General features: G+C 38.2%; 2 protein-coding genes across 5 annotated transcripts; one reads left to right on the top strand and one right to left on the bottom strand.

The window, feature by feature from the left end:
* Positions 1 to 1,599: 1,599 nt before the first annotated feature.
* pik3c3 (phosphatidylinositol 3-kinase, catalytic subunit type 3) lies at positions 1,600 to 12,091 on the top strand. 3 transcript variants are annotated; one of them, XM_067525310.1, is made up of 26 exons: positions 1,600 to 1,995; positions 2,928 to 3,116; positions 3,670 to 3,813; positions 3,931 to 4,060; positions 4,252 to 4,278; positions 5,197 to 5,283; positions 5,556 to 5,651; positions 5,802 to 5,873; positions 5,962 to 6,066; positions 6,475 to 6,567; positions 6,656 to 6,841; positions 7,230 to 7,360; positions 7,841 to 7,922; positions 8,107 to 8,171; positions 8,283 to 8,388; positions 8,498 to 8,614; positions 8,814 to 8,945; positions 9,037 to 9,165; positions 9,320 to 9,389; positions 9,550 to 9,614; positions 9,693 to 9,777; positions 9,862 to 9,936; positions 10,024 to 10,192; positions 10,527 to 10,617; positions 10,756 to 10,881; positions 11,921 to 12,091. In XM_067525310.1, the coding sequence occupies exons 1-26, from the start codon at positions 1,931 to 1,933 to the stop codon at positions 11,933 to 11,935; spliced, it is 2,652 nt and encodes an 883-aa protein (XP_067381411.1). In that variant the 5' UTR covers positions 1,600 to 1,930; the 3' UTR covers positions 11,936 to 12,091. The 3 variants fall into 3 exon arrangements, with proteins under 3 accessions (XP_067381411.1, XP_067381409.1, XP_067381412.1); XM_067525308.1 differs by having other exon boundaries at positions 8,104 to 8,171; XM_067525311.1 differs by lacking the exon at positions 4,252 to 4,278 and having other exon boundaries at positions 8,104 to 8,171.
* A 3,768-nt stretch (positions 12,092 to 15,859) lies between these two features.
* Positions 15,860 to 20,151, bottom strand: si:dkeyp-75h12.7 (uncharacterized). 2 transcript variants are annotated; one of them, XM_067525307.1, is made up of 7 exons: positions 19,940 to 20,151; positions 19,619 to 19,739; positions 18,530 to 18,699; positions 18,190 to 18,368; positions 17,569 to 17,731; positions 16,366 to 16,490; positions 15,860 to 16,270 (listed from the first exon to the last, which is right to left on the bottom strand). In XM_067525307.1, the coding sequence occupies exons 1-7, from the start codon at positions 20,016 to 20,018 to the stop codon at positions 15,974 to 15,976; spliced, it is 1,134 nt and encodes a 377-aa protein (XP_067381408.1). In that variant the 5' UTR covers positions 20,019 to 20,151; the 3' UTR covers positions 15,860 to 15,973. The 2 variants fall into 2 exon arrangements, with proteins under 2 accessions (XP_067381408.1, XP_067381407.1); XM_067525306.1 differs by lacking the exon at positions 19,940 to 20,151 and having other exon boundaries at positions 19,619 to 19,927.
* Between the last annotated feature and the right edge of the window lie 252 nt (positions 20,152 to 20,403).

Raw genomic sequence — 20,403 nt, 5'->3', positions numbered from 1 at the left:
GCCTGAAGTAGTAGATCATAGGAAAAATCTGCTCCAGCCTCTCACAAGACACCTTGGGGTCTCATAACATGTCTTTTCACTGGTACTTCCACAGTAGATGGAGAGTTTTGATAGTTCTCTGGGTCTTCATTATCTGGCAGGTGCTTTTTTAATTACTCATTGTGTATGACTCACATTTGCCTATTGTTTTTCCGTCATTAGATACATGATAGAGCTAGTGCAAAAGTTTTAATGGGATATGTTCTTCCATAAATTCATAAAGGGTGGTGCTGACTTCTTCAGAGCCTGTATGTCCCAGACAATAATGTTATTGCCAGCATTGATGAAAAAGAGAAGAGAAGATGAGGATTTTCCTGTCACACGCCTATTGCTCTTCATGCATTATGCACTTAATTGGTGGCAAGTGCACATTTAAACACGGAAAATTTTGTGCTTCAAAGTTTATGAGAGTGTCATCACTAAATCATCATACTTTGCACTTTTATCTTTGCTTTTGGACAACTTTTAATAGATAATCTATATCTTTGACTTATATACAACTTTTAATTTCAGCAGATACTTTAACATGCTAAAATATGATTCAAAATAAACTTAACATATTGTGGATTAACTGATCCACCATGTCTTTTCTTTGCTTTTAGTGGTCTAAAGGGTGGGGTGTCTCTCTGATATCAAATTATCTTTCATTTACATTTATTAGTATTAAAAATGCCTACTGGAGTTTGCTTTTTTAAATTTTTTACAAGTGTTGAAGTTATGTCTTAAAAGGCATTTGGTTCTAGTTGGGGAGTAGTCCCTGTTCCTTTTTCACATGAAAATATCCAGATGATACTTTGGAGGTTGAAGTCTTTATCCTCTTGCTCTTCCAAAACATCTCCGGTTACATAATCTAAACTGAAAACGTCCTTCAGATATCAGCTGAATTTAACACCATTCATATCCATACACTTCCGAAGCTAGAGTCATAGAAACGTAGGAAAGTTAGGAAAGCAAAGCAAGAAAATGTCTAACGTTGCCCTTTGAACCCTACAAAAACATTCCTTACAAATTTCTTGTGACAGCCTGAAAAATAAAATCCTTAAAAAATACAGATAAATATTCTTAAATATTCTTCCTTTTCTTAAAAGGCTTATTTAAAAAAACATACAAGTTAATCTTTAAATCTATGAAAAAATTTTCATAGGTTGATTACATTTTTAAAAATGCAATTTTTATTGTCATTGGTGTGTAATTTCGTTCAGCTTGTTGTATTGGTTGTTATATTGTCCTCTGTATTGTTTATGTCATACTTGGTACATTTATATATTTATAGGTTTGCTTGTTTTTTTTCTCTAGTTATCATATTATGTCATGCGTTTTGCATTCTTATCAATAGGGAAATTTGCTGCTGTTCCTACAAAAGAACATGTTTCATACAATACGTTAAATTATTTGTTGTTAAAATTGTTGTATTAAAAAACGTTCCAAAAACCTGAATAATATTAGTGCATTGTCCCTTTAATAATGATGCTGGTACTTCCTGTTGTGACCCCCCCAGACTCAGTACATCAATCTACGAAACAATGAACGAGTAGTTATTTTTCTCAGCCTCTGTTTCGTTATTCGATTGCTTTAGCCTAACTGTAAGATTTCGGTTGCTTGCTGTGTTGTGTAGCTAACAAAAACATATAATCATGTCCGGTAAGGCAGCCGCTAAAACAATGTCTTTATTGTAAATACAGGCACTTAAAGTTTTATTTTTAAATTATTGTACAGACTGATAACGTCTTTAACTGTGTGGGCACGCTTCACTCTTTATTTTAAGTAGTGTTTTTTGTGCTGAATCCGAGGCCTTGTCGGAAAACCCAACCGCTCGCAAAGTGAACCTTCCTACGATTTCATGTTGAAGTCGTCAGGTTTTGGTTAAAATTTAGTGTTTTCCCGTCGGAAGATGGACACTGATAAGTTCAACTATGTTTACAGCTGTGACTTGGACATCAATGTTCAACTTAAGATGTAAGTTTTGCGCTCAATACTTCGTATTTTTTCAAGTGCTGCAACTAATCTATCTTGTGACTTGCGAGGATGTTTGTGTTTGCTGCAGTTGTCTCCTTGACTTGTTTTTTCTGATCTTAATATAAACTTATTAACAGCTTATACCTGACGTACCACTTACGTCCTACCTGAACTTAAACCATCATTCTGTTAGTGGACAGAAAATTACCAAAAATGTTTAGAATTTAATATTTATTAAATACATTTATCCAGTCAAGTCATTTACTGTTTGCTGGCTGAGCTAAAAATACGGTGATATTTATTTTCTCTACCGTGACCCATGTGGCATGGGGAGTTTTAAAACAAAATGTGCCTTTTATTGAAATAATGTGTGCAGCTAATGCGTCTAATTACTACAATAAAATTGATGAATGCACTAACCAGTAGTGAACTGTGGCTGGCTTTTCTAATCTGGCTTTTTCAGGCCATCACCAGTGATGGCGATTTTTTGTGTTTTTCATAGTAATAGTCCTTACCTAAATATTGTATTCTTCCTTCATATTTTTAAGTAATACAAGTAACATACCATAACCTATAGACAGCAGAAATGTATGCACTAGATATATTTAAATATTTATATGTAGATTCTTGGTAGATGCAATTATTGTAGCTAAATGTGTCAGTATCATCAGTATACTCATTTGCCATTATGGGTGAAGCTATGTTGAACCAGAAAGATAAAACCCTAATAAACATAATTCATTTTTGGTCTGCTATAACACCACTTATGTCATAGCAGCCTTTGCAAAACTCATTTTAAATAAGCATAGCTGTTTGGGGGGGGAATCACAAACCTGAAGCAGAACGATGTAACTAAAAACTATAAAAAAACACACACCTTCTAAGAGGAAAGTTACAGATTGTAAATGCACAGCTCTTCTCTCCTCTTCCAGTGGCAGTTTAGAAGGAAAGAGGGAGCAGAAGAGCTACAAAGCACTGCTTGAAGACCCCATGCTTAGGTTCTCTGGCCTCTACCAGGAGAACTGCTCAGACCTATACGTTACCTGTCAAGTGTTTGCAGAAGGAAAACCTCTTGCTCTGCCTGTTCGTACCTCATACAAAGCCTTCAGCACACGCTGGAAGTGAGTCCCAACCTACAATGTTCTCTGTTATTGACATATTACAGTTGAAGTTAGATTTTGTGTTGAAGTAATATGGATTTTATTATTTTTATTCATTCATTTGGTTGCTCTAGTTTTTTTTTGTTTTTATCAAATATGTTTTTTGTAAGCAAAGTCAAGTTTGAAAGTAATAATCCATTAAGGAATTTCATTTTTAACCACACATTTTATGGAGTGCTTTCAACTGTGATGGTCTTTCCACAGTATGTCAGACCTTTCTCTTTTTATGTTTCTTTTCACTGCACTTTTTTTGCCATCAATTAGAAACGAAATTCATCTCAAAACTACATTAACACATTTTATTAACTGAATACATGGGGTTATTTTCTTACCACCAATAATTCATCTTCTTGACGCGTCATATTTCTCTCTTTTGAGCTAAAAAGCACAACACATCTTGCAACAACATTCTTGTTCTTTTGGCTTCAGGAAGCTAAAAACTCAGTTTTTCAGATCTTTGTGTTTGTCTTCTGTATTTTGCTGCCTTGGTACATTCTCCTGCTGTCCTGGGCAGCTGGAACGAGTGGTTGCGGCTGCCAGTCAAGTACCCAGATCTACCCCAAAGTGCCCAGGTTGCTCTCACAGTTTGGGACATCTATGGGCCCGGCAGAGCTGTTCCTGTGGGTGGCACCACTGTTACTCTTTTTGGCAAATATGGGTGAGTGTGTGTGTGTGTGTGTGTGTGTGTGTGTGTGTGTGTGTGTGACTTCAATATTTATATGACTAAGATCAACACCCCAAAAAAAAAAAAAAACCCTTTGTTTTGCTCATCTAGAATGTTCCGACAAGGGATGCATGACCTGAAAGTTTGGCCTGGTGTGGAGGGGGATGGAGGGGAGCCCACCACCACACCGGGACGCACCAGCAGCAGTCTGGCAGAGGACCAGATGGGCAGATTGGCCAAGGTACAGTATGTGTGTGGACAGACCATGGCTGAGGATTGGAGAGAGAAATTAGTTTAAATTGTGTAGGACAGGGTAGATGAGTGTAGGGCTGAAAGGCTGAGAGAAAGGGTTAAAGAAGACACATTGTGCGCAGTGGATAACGAGAGAAACGCTCCAATGCAAAGCCCTGTCTAAACCATCATCTGTTCCAGGGCCCTGACCTGGAGGTACTCAGTGATGTGAGTACAAGTGGAAGAGTCAGTGTTGGCAATGCAGAATGCGTGTGTTGTGTACCGTAGGTGTGTGTGAACAAAGTCTTGGTCCAAATGTATTTGCAAACAAACATCACTTAATATCACACTCCACTTGAGTAAGTATTACCACATTAGGACAATTTAGAGTGTATCAGTAAAGTTAAATCAGCCTCTAAATACCTGTATTAAAACCCTGAACACTTTACATTGTTCTGTGTGGTAAAATTGTAAGTGGCATAACACTTTTCAGTATATTTACAAATACATTTTGACTCAGCTTTTCATGTGAACACTTGTCTGTCAAGAAGTATGGCTGTTTTTTGGAATCGTCACACAAATTGGTTTATAAGTTTTCGGCTGTTGTACATTAGTGTATTTTGTGTAAGTGTGCATGAAATTCATGTTTATTTAAAACAAGAATATAATGTCAGTCAGCTTTTTGCAGCTCTTGAAAATATTTAGAGCACAGAGCATTTCATTTGAACATTAACTTGTTCAAGTAATTTAATTTCTAAAATGACTCACTAATTTTTGTATTAAGTCTGAGCACAGTCGACATAATCCTATTTAAAGTTCTGTGTAGGCTGCTACCTTTTTTTTTGTTGTTTTTAAAGAGTGAGTGCTAATTCTAACCAGCTGAGTTGGTTGCTTCCTGTTCATGGCCAAGTGTGTGCTTACATTCCCAACACCCACACTGATTAAAGAGCGGACTGGCTGCTGAGTGTGTGACCAGAGATGCTGGATTGGCTGCTGGCACTGACTTTGTGCATGATTGGTTGAGCTGTTTGCACATCAGCCGCCATGCTGTGACCAGTTCAGCTGCAACAGAACCTCAACCTTTCTGTATTTTTCCCCCTACTCTCTTTTTTCCTCCCATCTTCCTTCCTTTCTCTTACCTCCCAGCTGACAAAGGCCCATCGACAGGGCCACATGGTGAAGGTGGACTGGCTGGACCGTCTGACCTTCAGAGAGATTGAAATGATCAATGAGGTGAGTTGGTTTAGCTGGATTCTGCTTCAAGACACACCACTTTGATATAATGTTGGAACACAAGAGTCTAGTCTTGACTAGACTCAATACTTGAGTATTGTTACGACCTACACTCCCCTTTTGATCTTGGAGCAATGCAGCAAGTTTCTTAGTAAGTGCAATGCTGATGTTTTACTGTATGCATGAGAATTCTTTATAACCAACTTATCTGCAATAACTGTTGTCTTTTGACTTTAATAGGAAGGTTTCTTTTCTTGTGTGTGCTTTTGCAGAGCGAGAAACGCAGCTCTAACTTCATGTACCTCATGGTGGAGTTCCCCCGAGTCAAAACAAATGACAAGGAATACAGCATTGTGTACTATGAAAAGGTATTTTTGTGTAAAAACACAGATAAAATTTAACAATGTTCAGAAGGCAGCTCTCTCTCTCTCGGGGTGTGTGTGTGTGTGTTTCTATTTATATATTAACACTGGAATCAGTTATGTTTAGTTGGTACATTGTGTTCTATTCCTATTTAGGATGGAGATGAAGCATCGTCTGTTCCTTCCAGCTGCGACATTGTCAAAGTTCCTGACCCACAGATGGGGATGGTAAGAGTAACCACACATTTATTGTTTTTTGGTTCGTGTTTGATTCACAACATTCTGTATTGACTGTATGCTTTGCTTTTCTTCATAGGAGAACCTAGTGGAGAGCAAGCATCACAAACTGGCACGTAGTCTCCGCAGTGGGCCGTCTGATCATGATCTGAAGCCCAACGCTGCCACACGTGACCAGTTGAATGTAAATAAATAGAAGTTTTTTGAAGGATATATTTCACACTATTCAAATGTGCAACTACCTTTGAAAATATGCAACAGCATTAATTATAATGAATGTTTGATCTTTAACAATCTTAATAAGTTAATAGACATGAAATTTGTGGTGTATTTGTGTCTACACAACCAAAATCTTAAGAGCCACAAGAAATTTTTAGGTGTTTTAAGTAGGTAGGTATAAAGTCTGGAGCAACCCTGATTATAATTAACCAGAGATCTACTGTGGGTGTAGGACCACAGTAGGCCTTCACTGCAGGCAGGTTTCTGATCAACCAGAGCTCTGAAAGTGATCAGGAGTGATTAGGAATTATTATCATTAAACACACTTTGGAGTACGTTTTGAGCTACTGATTTGAACTATGTGCACCAACAGATCATTGTGAGCTATCCTCCAACTAAGCAGCTGAGTTCTGAAGAACAGGACCTGGTGTGGAAGTTCAGATACTACCTCACCACACAGGAGAAGGTGGGTGTGTAGGTGTAAAGTTATACCATACCATGTTACTGTATACCATTTTACACAAACCGAATGTCTACTCCTCCTCTTCATGCAGGCATTGACAAAGTTCCTCAAGTGTGTGAACTGGGATCTTCCCCAGGAGGCCAAGCAGGCTCTGGAACTGCTGGGGAAGTGGAGACCCATGGATGTGGAGGACTCCCTAGAGCTGCTGTCCTCTCAATTCACTAACCCGACAGTCAGGCGCTATGCTGTAGCACGCCTGGAGCAGGCAGATGATGAGGTATGCATGGTGGGGATGAGGGGCACCAGGAAAGTGTGTACTTGTTTGAGTAGATGATGATGACTTTGACAGGATTTATAAAACCTATATTTTAAAACAAAGTGTCTACATTACATCCACAGTAAAGCGAGTGCCTTGTCCTCATACCTGCTCTGAGAATGTGAGCTAAAAGAATTATAAAATTTATAATAATATTTTTAAATTTCACATTTAAAAAATTGATTAAATTAACTTACAGACAGAATATATACAGTATACATATAAAATGTCTTTTCTTTTTGAACATTCTTGTGACTAAAGAGCTACTGTTTGTTAAGGCCAAAGTTCTTTGGGAATGAGCACTTGTTTTACCCCCATCACTGTACTTTTTCCCCATCTCCCCTGTTAGGACCTGCTGATGTATCTTCTGCAACTGGTCCAAGCGCTCAAATATGAGAACTTCAGTGACATTCAGGGAGGCTTGGAGCCAGGCAGCAAGAGAGAAATCCAGGGACTTTCAGATGACTCCACACTGGACAGGTCAGTGCTTGGATTATAAATTACAAGATTTGTGTGTTTGTGTGTGTCTGGCTGTGGATTGTTAGAAAGCCAACACTAGCAGGTTTAACAACAGTAAGGCACATATGCAGATTTTCTTTTGATGATTTGCTAAAAATGTTTAATTAAGTTTTGTATCTCCTTTTTTTTTGTTTTGTTTATTTTCAACAACATTGGTTTAAATTTATCTTAGAATTGCTCTGTTGTTGGAAGAGTATTTGGCACTTTGCAGAGTTTGATTATTTTTCTTTGAGAAACCATAATGAAGTCACTGACTGTTAGGATTTTGCTGGAAGATCTGCAGCTCAGCTTAGCTGGATGCAGAGAACTGAAACTTTGCATCCGTGTTAACCTAAAAATAAGTGACTAAAACTGCCTATACTGAACACACCATCTCACCAGTTCACGCAGAAGTTTACTTATTCAATTACAAATTATTGTCTATATTACTTCTTTCTGTAGTTCTCAGATAATTTCTGGCACATCTGGAACCTGCACGACTCCACAGAAAGGCAAGGAAGGAGCTGACAGTGAGAATCTAGAGGTAAAAAAGTATAATTGAACAAAATGCAATGTTGAGAAGAACTTGTCTCATGGAGGTGCAGTATTTATCACATAGTAGGGTGGTTGAAGTCTCAAATGTACCTGTATACTTTGGTTATACTGAAAAAGCAACGCTAAAAGCAGTTGGCTCTAAAAAACTCATGGTCCCTTTCTCTTTGTAGCAGGACTTGTGTACATTTCTTATCTCACGTGCTTGCAAGAACTCGACTCTTGCAAACTATTTGTACTGGTGAGTACAGTTGTCTTTAATAAAAACAAAACAAAAAAAAGAGACCTTAGTTTATTACGTGTGTGTGCATGTATATCAGTAACAGATGTATATGCGTCTTATCTTCCTCAGGTATGTGATCGTAGAGTGTGAGGATCAGGACACTCAGCAGAGAGATCCCAAGACTCATGAAATGTACCTAAATGTCATGAGGAGGTTTAGCCAGGCTCTACTTAAGGTCAGCACCCTCATATGTTACAGTCCAGTGTGACGGGCTGGATGTGTTCTACAGCAGACTCTCATTTTCTCACCTCCTTTTCCAATTTTTATCCTTACCGTTTGATCAGGGTGATAAAAGTGTGAGGGTGATGCGATCGCTATTGGCTGCCCAGCAGACATTTGTAGACAGACTGGTGCAGCTCATGAAAGCTGTGCAAAGGGAGAGCGGAAATCGCAAGAAGAAGGTAATACAACACCTACAAACAGTCTGTTTACTTTGTACAGGATTTGTTTCAGTTTTTAAACAGGAACTTTTTTAGTTATTTTGTGGAGACAATTAAGCCTGGAGGTTAGTTTCAACTCTAGCAGTTCATGAACACACTGATCCTTAAGTTGTGCTAATATCATCTTTCAACATTCTCCTGTGCTCGTGTGTGTCTGCAGACAGAGCGGCTGCAGGCTCTACTGGCCGACAACGAGAAGGTGAATCTTTCCGACATTGAACCGATTCCTCTTCCTCTGGAGCCTCAGATTAGGATCAGAGGCATCATCCCTGAGACAGCAACACTGTTCAAGGTACAAAAACAGGTTTGTCTTAATTACAACCAGTATCTGAGTGATAAATGGTTCACAAGTATATTCCCTTTTTTGGGTATGTATGTATTAGAGTGCTCTAATGCCAGCCAAGCTGATCTTCAAAGCTGAGGATGGAGCCATGTACCCAGTTATCTTTAAGCATGGAGACGACCTTAGACAAGACCAGCTTATCCTGCAGATCATCTCGCTCATGGACAAAGTAGGAATACTGTGACTTTCATTACACAGTGATGTTCGGGCAGTGATTTAATTTGAGATGATTTTTACATTAAAATTAGAGCATTTTGCTCTAAATAATGTTTTCAAATTATATTTTAAATAAGAACTTCTATGATTTGTCACTGGGTGTTAAGCTGCTGAGGAAAGAGAATTTGGACCTGAAATTGACACCTTACAAAGTTTTAGCCACCAGCACCAAGCACGGTAAGAACTCTGCTCCACTCATTACAGTAGAACAAGCCCTGTGTGCTGCAATCCCAAGCAGCGAGACTATTGTTACTGACAAAAAATAAAATTAAAATGTTTCACTACTCTATCAAGTTTCCCACTCTACCTCCTAGCTCAACTTAGATTCTTTTTCCAGGTTTTATGCAGTTTGTCCAATCTGTTCCTGTTGCTGAAGTCCTAGCTACTGAGGGTAACATCCAGGTGAGTGAAAGGGCAAAAGTGAAGGCAATTTGAACTGTCACTGCAGAATCCTTTGAATCACATAATTTGTTTCAACAGAGCTTCTTCAGGAAGCATGCTCCAAGCGAAAAAGGACCCTACGGCATCAGCTCAGAGGTGATGGACACTTACGTTAAGAGCTGTGGTGAGTCACCTTGTGTTTCTACAGGCTCTACCTGTAGAAGAAATTAACTTATCACAGCAATCTAATTGGTGTTGTTTCTCTCAGCTGGCTACTGTGTCATCACATATATACTGGGTGTAGGAGATAGACACCTGGACAATCTGCTACTGACAAAGACTGGTGAGGCAAACGTTACCAAAGCCCAGGTAACATTCCTGGTGTACTGAGCCATTTTTAAGAATATTCTCTCCATATTCTGTTTTCCAGGGAAGCTTTTTCACATCGACTTTGGCTACATCCTGGGCAGAGACCCCAAACCGTTGCCTCCGCCCATGAAACTGAGCAAAGAGATGGTGGAGGGGATGGGAGGCATGCAGAGCGAGCAGTATCAGGAGTTTAGAAAACAGTGCTACACAGCTTTCCTGCACCTCAGGAGGTAAGAGTCTGGACAAAATGTACTTAACTCTGAGAGTGATATCAATCTCAAAGTGTAAATGTTCACCAAAATTCTTTTTCAAATGCTTTTAAGTCTGTTGCAGTTTTTTTAGCAATATTTTTACTCTAACCAGTGACACTAACACCAGTAGGTTACTTGATGAAGCAGATTATGGAGTGAACCTAAACACATCAAACCATCATTGATGTGCTTTAGAAGAAACCTTTTCAATGCACAAAAATGTTAATTATCTTTGTAGGGAATGGGGGAAAAAAGACATTGTAGATTTTTTTTTTTTTATGAAGTAAATAATCTTTTTCATCCATTTCTTCAGATACTCCAACCTGATCTTAAATCTGTTCTCTCTCATGGTGGACGCCAATATTCCTGACATTGCTTTGGAGCCTGACAAGACTGTTAAGAAGGCAAGTTAGTTGTTACCAAGAATCTTAGTTTGCATGATTAATAGCTCCTTCTCATTTTCTCTTAGATGAGCTAAAGTTAAAAACTGTCTGCAATACAATAATGACCACCACTTGTGTGGATGAATGTTTTGCCTCCAGGTGCAAGACAAGTTTCGATTGGACCTGTCTGACGAGGAGGCAGTCCATTATATGCAGAGTCTAATTGATGAAAGTGTGGGTGCTTTGTTTGCTGCTGTGGTCGAACAGATACACAAGTTTGCTCAGGTAAGTGTATTCAGACACACTACCTAAAGTAAAAAACAGGGCTGAGGGATCATTTTTGCAAATTGAATGAATCATATGGTTCTGCAAACTTTGTGATTAATTTGATTAGTCTTAAAAAAAGAACACTTCCAACAACTATTTAAATTCCCTATGTTTATCATGCTATCAAGCTGCACTTGCTTGTTCTCACATTTCGTGTCTGTCAGTATGCAACTGGATTAGTTTATTTATCTGCTAGATCAGGTTGTTGGTTTTAGCATCTGTATGGGGATTGTTAAAAATACGATTAAACTTAGAAAATGACCAAAGTTATCCTTTGTCAGCAGCTTTAACATCTACATCCATAAGTCAAATGTGGTATAAGGAGAGATCAGGTGTTTATAAAAAAAAAAAATGTGGCAATAAAAGTCTTCACGTGAGAAGTTTAATTTGCTGACAAATAAGTACACTTACTGTAACTGTAAATAATGCACAATTAAAATACAGATACAGTAAATATCCTCCTAGCTGTTACATTAGGTTTTTAAAATAGCAGGATTAAAGGGATAAAACTATCATCCTTTTAAAATAAGGTGCTTTTCTTTAACACACATGAGGAATTTGGTTCTATGCTGTTGTCATACAATGTATATACTGATATTGGGACACTTACTAAATATGATGATAATTATTTGATCCAGGCCTAGTTGGGGAAAAAATTGTGATAAATCATTAGAACCACAGCGTAGAGGACCACACTGTTAGTATATAATTTTACCCATCAGGCATATTTCAGTATCAGCTCTCTAAATTCACCTGACTTTAATAAACACGACTAAAACACAGCAATTATATAATTAAAATAAAGCTAATTGAAAATAATTCTAAATTAATTCTTACCACCAGTTTTAAGTCTCCAGCAGACAATTTTTGAATCGGCAAAAACGTTAAAAATCTATGGGACTCAACAGGCTAAAACTAAATTATACAAATCTCAACATGATACGTTTTTTTAATTTTGTTAAATAAGTAACTAAACACTGCATGTGTCCATCTTTAGTACTGGCGTAGATGAGCAGACCAGAGAGGCTTCAGAGACAAGGATGAACTGGATTGAACTTTTGGACGTAAAGCTCTGACCCAACTGACACCGTGTGTGTGTGTGTGTGTGTGTGTGTGTGTGTGTGTGTGTGTGTGTGTGTGTGTGGAAGAAGAAACCCAGTGACACTGTTGAAAGGCCAAGAATGCACTGCCAAATTTAACTGCAAGATGAATGAACAAGGATGTAGACATCTTTGTTTGCTTATGTATATATACTGTATATTAATTATTAACTGAATTAATTGTACGGCCAAAAATAAAAAACTAATTGAACCAAACGCAACGGTCATCTGTTTTTCTTTTCTTACTCAAATGTGTTTCTGAAGCAGTGTGTATTTTTCAATATTTTAGCCCAAAAAAGTGCTGCTATGCAGTGTTTATGGTCCAAAACTTGATTCTTAATTGACCATTGCTGACCATCTGTGGATAGCCATACAGTCTATGCTGGGGGTAGAAACAAGCAGAACCCCGAGAGGGTTGATGAGTCAGCGAACCAGTGACTCAGGATTTCCTGCCACATTCAGAAAGACATGGAGAAGCTGGTTCATTTGATTTAGGCTCGAGCTATAGAGCTTGTTTAAAAAGTGGGCAGTTTATCTGGAGTCATACAAAGCTACTGATTAAAGTAAAAGTGAAAAGCTTAACTCATTTGTATTCCAAAGGCTACTGAATATTAAAAAGTGATACTAATGCAGTTAAAACATTTGGCAACAATTAACGTGGCATTGTAAATAACTTAAAGCACAGAAGACTCCAAACGGCTGAAATTATTAGAGGGGGTTGTAAAATACATATAACAGCTCTATTGCTTTAATGCACACACTGTCATTGCACAAGAGAAACTCGTCTAGTCATATTTTGAGGGAGGGAGAAGAAATTAGTTGCAGAAACACACCACACAGCAGCACTAATTGAGTACAATTATGGTCCAAAAATTTTAAATGGGTAAAAGATTTGGCAATGCTAGAAAAATGCACTTAGTTTACCATTTGGTACACTGTGCTAAAACTAATGCTGTCCAACACAATGCACCTGCAGTAAATAAAATAAATCCTCTGAAAGTACTGACATAATAAAATTACAACCTTCATAAAGGTACACTGCTGAAATAAACTGCTTTAAACAGCATGCATGCATCATTAGATGCTAGGTGAGAAAATAGCTTTCATATTATTTTTAGGTCTTATTTGTTATTCGTTTTGCAGAATACAGCAACTGATTTCCTCAAACCTAACGCTGAAAAAATAAGTGCAATGCAAGCTAAGAGCATCGGTTGCACAAAGACAAGGCAAACTTGTCAAAGATATTTTAGTTTTGCTTCCTTTCTTAAGCAACATTTAGAATAAAGTAGTGGGAGGACTGCATTGTTAATAAAGGGAACAAAGAACTGTAAATATGTCAAATGATGATTTGATGTGGTTATGTACATCATTCATCAGCTTTTAGGTTAATAGTTACACAAAGTGTTGGTATAAATAAGTCCTGTGCTATCAATATAAAAACAAAAGTGATTATACAAAAGATCTTGATAGAAATCAAAGTTATAACATGCACAGAAAAACAAAATTGAAACCATCTCAGTTGAGATTTATAGAGAAATAAATGCCAAATAGAAAACATAGCGAATATGTACTGCTTCTGGATGCTGGATGGAACAGCACCTTGATCGTTGTGTAATCAGCTGCACCTTCACCATGCCAGCTTTTTGCTACTTACGTGAATCATCTCTCCACAATGTAAGCACTGTGTTTATTAATAAAATCTGCACTGTTGGCTTGTATGTGGAGCTTTGGATAACCTCTCCTGGTCACTGTGGACTCTGGAAAAAGTAGAAGGGGAAACAAACAATGCTGGATGGCCAAACCCCCAAAGGCTCCCCAATGTTGCGGAAAGAATGCAACACCAGCAAAACAGAAGGCAGAAAAGCGAGATGTCAAGATGTTCCTTGTTTTCATGCAGCAGCAAGTATGAGGTGTCAGTCACGGTTAAGAGACAGCGAAGCTCAGATGGGGCAACTGTGAGTCAGAAACATTTCATAGCAATAAATGACAGAAAGAACAAACCTTTGTTATCACTTCAAGGGGGAAAAAAGCAGCATGAAGTTTTCCTAGTTCTTGTTTATGAAGTTCATGGTTTGGACTGACTGTTGAGAAGCACTGGACCTGAGCACGAGAGGCTTATTTTGAAAGACCACAACCAGATTTGGATTTTTCACGGATTCAGTGGATGTGTAAATACACAGAAAAACAGCTCCTTTTGGACCCCTCAGATAAACTGTTTCCACTTCACTGGTAAACCTCACTCATCAGTCAGTTCTGACCCTTCATGCAGCACTCTGACTCATATCAGACCGAAGAAATCTGCTCACACGTTTAAAATAGACCCACATCAATAATCATCTAGTCCACCAGCTCATGATACCAGATTAGATTTGTGACCTTTGCCACACCTTGTTATCTGAATAATTATGCAGATGTTCAACAAGACTCAAAAGGTCAGGTCAAGTACAGAATAGAACTTACAGAGCTGGAAGGTCTTACTCAGAAGAAATTTTAGCGCGGTCAGCGTTTAGCATCACTGACGTTTGAACCTCAATATAGGACACCATGGCTCAATTTACTTTTGGACTGAATTTTTTCATTATGGTTAAATCCCTACATAATATCGTGAAACTGATCTGAACAACCAACACTCCAAAACAAAAACAATTCTGCTAGAAGCATTGACTTAATGACCCAGTTCTTATTTCAGACCCTGGTTTTTAAACCATACTGTATGAGAAGACTAGTATGAAGACAAGACTTAACAAATCAAATTAAAATATAGGCTAAGAGGTACATTGTCTTTGATGTTAAATATGAGCCTGTTTGTGTTTCTGGGACCATTTTTTGAAATGAAAATACCCAACTGAAGGATATTTGAGGGTGACAAATTTGTTGATATGTGACAAAAAAATCCATACAGCCACTGTTTACCTGGTCTCCAAGGCTGCTAATGTGCTCTCCCTACCTCCATCCTCCATCCAGATTCATTCATGTGCCAGATAGGATGTGGTTGAGGTTTGTCCCTGGAAAACCTTTACCAGGAGGGACATAAATTGCTACTGGCTCCATTCAACACAAAGGAAACTTATTTCGCCACTTTGTTACATTCACCATCTCATTTTTTAATATTTTTGTTTTTATTACCTAAACCTTATGACTGGAAGTCAATAAATATGGCAATCTCCACTACATGAAAACCACTAATTTAACTGGAACACAGACATGGGTGTAAATATTGTCATAATTTGACAAATTATGACGATATGGTGCCTGGGCACAGAGAGGTAATGTGTCTCTTTGGGGTTGTTTATTTCCCCTTGGGCATTGTTTTGTGTGTCTGTCATTTTCCATCTATTTTTGGACTGACTCTTTTTGGGGAAACATTTTCTAATGGTTTGTCATCATTTTAGTGTCTTTTGTGGTTGGTTTCCATCTCTATATACTGTGCTTTGGCCTTCAAGTTGTTTTTCTTTGTGGTCATTTTGTGTTATTAAATGAGGTCTCTCAATTAAACAAAAAATATTAACTCTCCCCAAGCAGAAGCTCGAGCACAGGGGCCCCCTGACCTCTCATGCCTCTGGGCTTGGGCCCAGTAGACCTGTTCAATAATCCACCCATGAATGTGCTGAGCGGAGCATTTTTAATGCAAAAAAATTAAACTCGTCAGTCCTCTGAAGTTGACAAACTGTGGGTTTTGTACTCATCCCAATAATGTCTGTGGCATTTCTGTGCAGCTATTTTGAAATTGTTTGTGCTAATACTAATATAATCTGTAACCACTTCTATCAGCCTCAAAATCAGCGGTAAAACAAATCTTCAGCTATTGTATTTTTCAATTTTTTTATTGTGTGATTATGTTTACATTTTGGTTAAAAAACTGTTCAGATTTAGCTGCTGTTTGGATATTTCAGAGGTAAACCCACCTTCACACAGCAACACTAAGGTTAACATGACTCAGTCTTTTCACATCAATCTCCATTTGTCCCACATGTCTCCTTAGACGAGTGAGCAACAGGTGGGATGCTGACACCAGACTCCAGGCCTGGTTTCAGTTCAATCCCTCCACTGTCCCAGTACACTCCACCAGAGCTGGAGTCATGTTGGAGAAGATCGCAGGGGTATGTACTTCCACAGATGGAGGCCTGGTCGGAAGGCAGACTGGAGGAGGACTCAGAGATATGATCATTGATTTCCACGCGAATGTCACAAGGATCGACTGGGACCAAGGAGAGAGGCACCAAAGAGACTGGATCATGAACAAGTGCCTTGATTAAAGAAATATTGGAGAATACATCAGTTAGGATCATCTGTGGAGGGGAATTGGGCAGAGAACAATAAAGGACAATAAAATAAATTGTACTGGAGTCTTGGGTTGATTTTCTGTGGTAGGTGCAGTTCTTCTTAGTTTTTTCAGAAACACAATGAGAAGTGGAACGAAAAGCAGAGACATCAGGCCGACTCCCAGACACAGCACAGACGGCAGCTCTGTGAAAACACATTTAGGTTGAGCTACTGTACAAGCACTACTACACAATTTCACAATTTGTTCAAACAAGATGAAGCACCAGTGGTGCTTAAATGAGCCAAGCCACTTGCAGGGGATTTAAATGGCCCTTTGGACTCTGTTGTAAGATTTGGATTAACGGTAGTTCCTTTTGAGAGGCAAACAAAGCCATCTTTGTCATTTCCCATTATTACTATTTGGGATTGAGGCCACTGATCCTCCAGCTAAAATGCTAATTTATCAATACATGACCTAAACTCTGTGGCTGAGCAATGATGAAAACAAAGCATTATATTTCACCATTATTGACAAGTCATGGGTTAATCCCTCATAGGGCACTCATGAAATACTTGGAAATTTTAATTTTCAATCCTGAAGTGTTATTGCTGGATATAAGGGGAAATTTTTTCTTCTTTTTAATTAAGTTTCAGATTTTGTCGGGAAATCAAAGTCAAAGGGGTTACCATATACGATTCCTCGCCCACCAAAACAAATCTCAGATATGTAGATTAAATATTGTAAAATATACACAAAGATGAAGGAAGATTTATTTCCAAATTCAGACATTAGTCTTACGGAACTTATGACACTAGTGTCAGAATATCACGCACACAATAAAGTGCAAAAACAAGTGCAATAAGTCACTGCATGTATCCAAAACTACATATATAATTTATATATAGGTTGTATAATTTCAAACCTTATGTAAACATTGTAAACAAATGCTGGATGCACTTTCCAAAAATCTAATTTGTAAACAAAAACCTTAGTAACATGTTGTTAGAAACTTGCTTTCAAACAAGAAGACTCCGATCACCAGTTAAAGTCATTTCCAGTCCTGTCCCGCTTCATGGCACTTTATGAAGCAGTTTGAGAGACGAGGAAGTGGTGTTTTAAAAGCCTGTGGAAGTTGCCTCATATGGTTCCTTGCCCATTAATTAAGCTTTCAAATTTAAACAAAATGCAGGTAGACGACAGGAGAGTCACATCATGATTTCAATATTTAAAGCCTTAGAAGTCAAAATTTGACTTACTGTCAAATGTTTAGTTCCCTCTCACCTGATTTGAAAACTGTCTTGACACACTGAGGGTCAGATTTAGGGGAAGCAGCCATGGAGAAGGTGGGAAAAGAGAAGTTAGCCACAGCACAGTAGCTCTGGCCCGGAGACAAACTGGAGAACTCTATGTTGGACATCACCTCCTGGGTCCAAACTGTACGGCTCTGCAGGAAAAAAATAAGCAAAGAAATCCAAATGGTAAAAACAACCAGCTGTAACGTGAGCTGATTTATTTGGAATATTTGGCTGTATCTGCCACAAAGACTATATAAATTAACAAAGTCCATTTAAGTCACAGTATTTGCAGATCCGACATATTTCCACTACATGAGTCTTTATACTTAACATTTTATAGGAAATAAAATGCTACTACCCCTTACAGTACCTACAGTATCTTTTCATACAAAATATGTGATTATCAACATTTCCTGCTTACATGTTAATGCATGAACAAAAATAATCCACTAACATGTTTACACACATCAAAGGGCTGATTCTGCATTTGGAATACTTTTACTTTGGATGCATTAAGTATAACAACTGCAAATACTTTTACAGGAAAGAGAAGGTTTAACATCTATGAACTCTGACATTTTAAAATTACAACCAGGGTGTGTTAGACCTGATATTCAGAGCGATTGAGCATGTTGTATACAGTCACTGTTGTCCAGGGATCAATCATTTCAGAGATGGGACAGCACCTCTTCATGGAGCATCTCCTGTTGGCAGCACAGGGGAACTGCACCTTCACCAGCAGCAGGTCATCTTTCAGGGAGACTGAGACAGAGGGAGGGCTGAAAGCTGGAGTGGACAGAGGGAGGAACTGGTAATTATCTTAAAGCTCACCTTTAATTCCACAGTGACCAAGACGCTCATAATCACAAACTAAAGCAACACTTTGAAAAAATGAAACATAGAGCCATGAGCCTGATGGGATCAGCATCAAACATCTTTTTACTGACTGAAGTCACTGTAATCAAACTTGTGTGGCTTGATCCAGACGGTGGAGATGGGGCTGAGGTGGACGCCGAGACGAATCATGTTGTATAGCTCAAAGTTTGAAAAGACTGGAGACATGTCACAAGTTCGGGACGGAATCCAAACGCACCATGCAACGTCCTGCCAGGGGTCCCTGTAACAGAAAATGTGCTGTAATACGGGACTTATAAGTGCATGAGCAAAACATGAGTTTTTTATTTTTTAAAAACAAATTGTAAAAATTTATTTCATGTTAAATAGTGGAGTTAAACTGATCAAATCACATTAAAGTCATATGGCCCAAGTCAATTTGTTACAAAACAAACAATTTATAATTATTTATAATTTAGTTTTTATTTAACTCCATAATTTGAGCATTGACAGTCATCTTTGTATTGTCTTTGCAGATTCAAACAATAATTCAAGATAAATCCGTTTTAATATTAAATGTGGGAGAAGAATTCCTCTTTTAAAATTAGACATCAGTTCCTTCATGTAGGTTTTATTTCCCAGTCTAACTGAAATTATGTAGATAAATGACAACTGTCTTACAACCTATAATCATAGGATGAGGAATATTAAAACTAATAAAGGTTCTGTTCACCGACACGTTTTTCTATTATTGTCAAAATGTCTCAGTCTGAACAGTGTTTGTGGTTTGCATTTCCACATATTTTGAAAGGAGCCCCAATCAAGCTCACAGAGACCTATGGACCTGGAGGGCTTGGCTTTTTCAGGAAAAAACATATCCATAAACTTAAACCTTAAAACCATAAACATCTCTTTGGTTTCTATCACAGCATCTCTGTCATTTGATGGCTTGAGGTTTTTAAAAAATATATTTTGTTGTTTAATTTCAATCGTAATGCTCTGACCTTATGTAATATTTCTTTATGCATTAAACGAGGATGCTTTTAATTTGCTTGATCTTAGGAACTGTATATATTTACCAACTTAAAATGTCTAACATAATGTAATTTATTGAACCTATTAAATATTGAAACTGTTACATAGGTGGCAGAGGGTGTGCACACACCAACACAATTGGCAACTATAAAATAACCAACTCTCACCCTTGTGTCTTTGTCTGCACCGTGTAAGTTGTATTAGGACTGGCATGGGGACAATCCCACCGCAGGAGGCAGCCTAAGTCCAGTGATTCCACTGCTGTGTAACAGACTAACCCAGTCGACCCTGGGAAGATCACATGAAGCCAGTACACCAAAATAGCACGCACACACATACACGCACGCAAAAATACACAGATGCTCATTGACCTGTTAAGTCTGAATGTCACAGCTTTGATAAAAAGCATGGGTGTCCACAGAGGACACAGACACAGGAAATCGAGGTTAAACACAATGAGCTTTGACTGTTTTAGGTTTATTACTCACCATTAATGAGCAGGGTGACCACGACAAACAGCCGGACTCGAGCAGTCCGCCAACCCATAGGAGCAACTGTTGTCTCCATGACAACTTTGTTACCTCTGGATCAGGTAAGGAAGACCGATGATCATAACTACAGTCTATACAGTGCTGAAGTAAAGCAAGACAAATGCACCTGAGAAGACACTGATGAGAGCATGGAACAAGCTGCAGGGGGGAATGGTAGACTGAAGTCAACAGGAGGGTGGAAGGGGAGGAGAGAGATAAGGATTTAATTGAAGGCCAGTGATTTTGTAAGAGAGAGGAAAGGCTGTAATGTACTTAAAGAGGAAGGTAAGAAAAAAAAAAGACTTTTGGACATTAGATGTGAGGTTGTTTCCATAATTATTAATAACGTTTCAGTTTTTAACTTAAAACTATAACCCAACAATCTACTGTGTTCATTACTGAGGACCATTTAAAATGAGGGT

Source organism: Channa argus, chromosome 12 (assembly GCF_033026475.1).
Source record: "Channa argus isolate prfri chromosome 12, Channa argus male v1.0, whole genome shotgun sequence".
Taxonomy (NCBI): domain Eukaryota; kingdom Metazoa; phylum Chordata; class Actinopteri; order Anabantiformes; family Channidae; genus Channa; species Channa argus.
Note: the sequence above shows the minus strand (reverse complement) of the source record. Positions and strands in the feature narration are given on the sequence as shown.

Coding starts and splice junctions, on each gene's coding strand:
- pik3c3 (XM_067525308.1), top strand. CDS start 1,931: ATGGACACTGATAAGTTCAACTATGTTTACAGCTGTGACTTGGACATC. Junction 8,946..9,036: donor AGACAGCAACACTGTTCAAG/GTACAAAAACAG, acceptor TGTATGTATTAG/AGTGCTCTAATGCCAGCCAA. Junction 9,390..9,549: donor AGCCACCAGCACCAAGCACG/GTAAGAACTCTG, acceptor TTCTTTTTCCAG/GTTTTATGCAGTTTGTCCAA.
- si:dkeyp-75h12.7 (XM_067525306.1), bottom strand. CDS start 19,860: ATGCTTTTTATCAAAGCTGTGACATTCAGACTTAACAGGTCAATGAGC. Junction 17,732..18,189: donor TCAATCGCTCTGAATATCAG/GTCTAACACACC, acceptor TTTTTCCTGCAG/AGCCGTACAGTTTGGACCCA. Junction 16,271..16,365: donor AAAATCAACCCAAGACTCCA/GTACAATTTATT, acceptor TCTTTAATCAAG/GCACTTGTTCATGATCCAGT.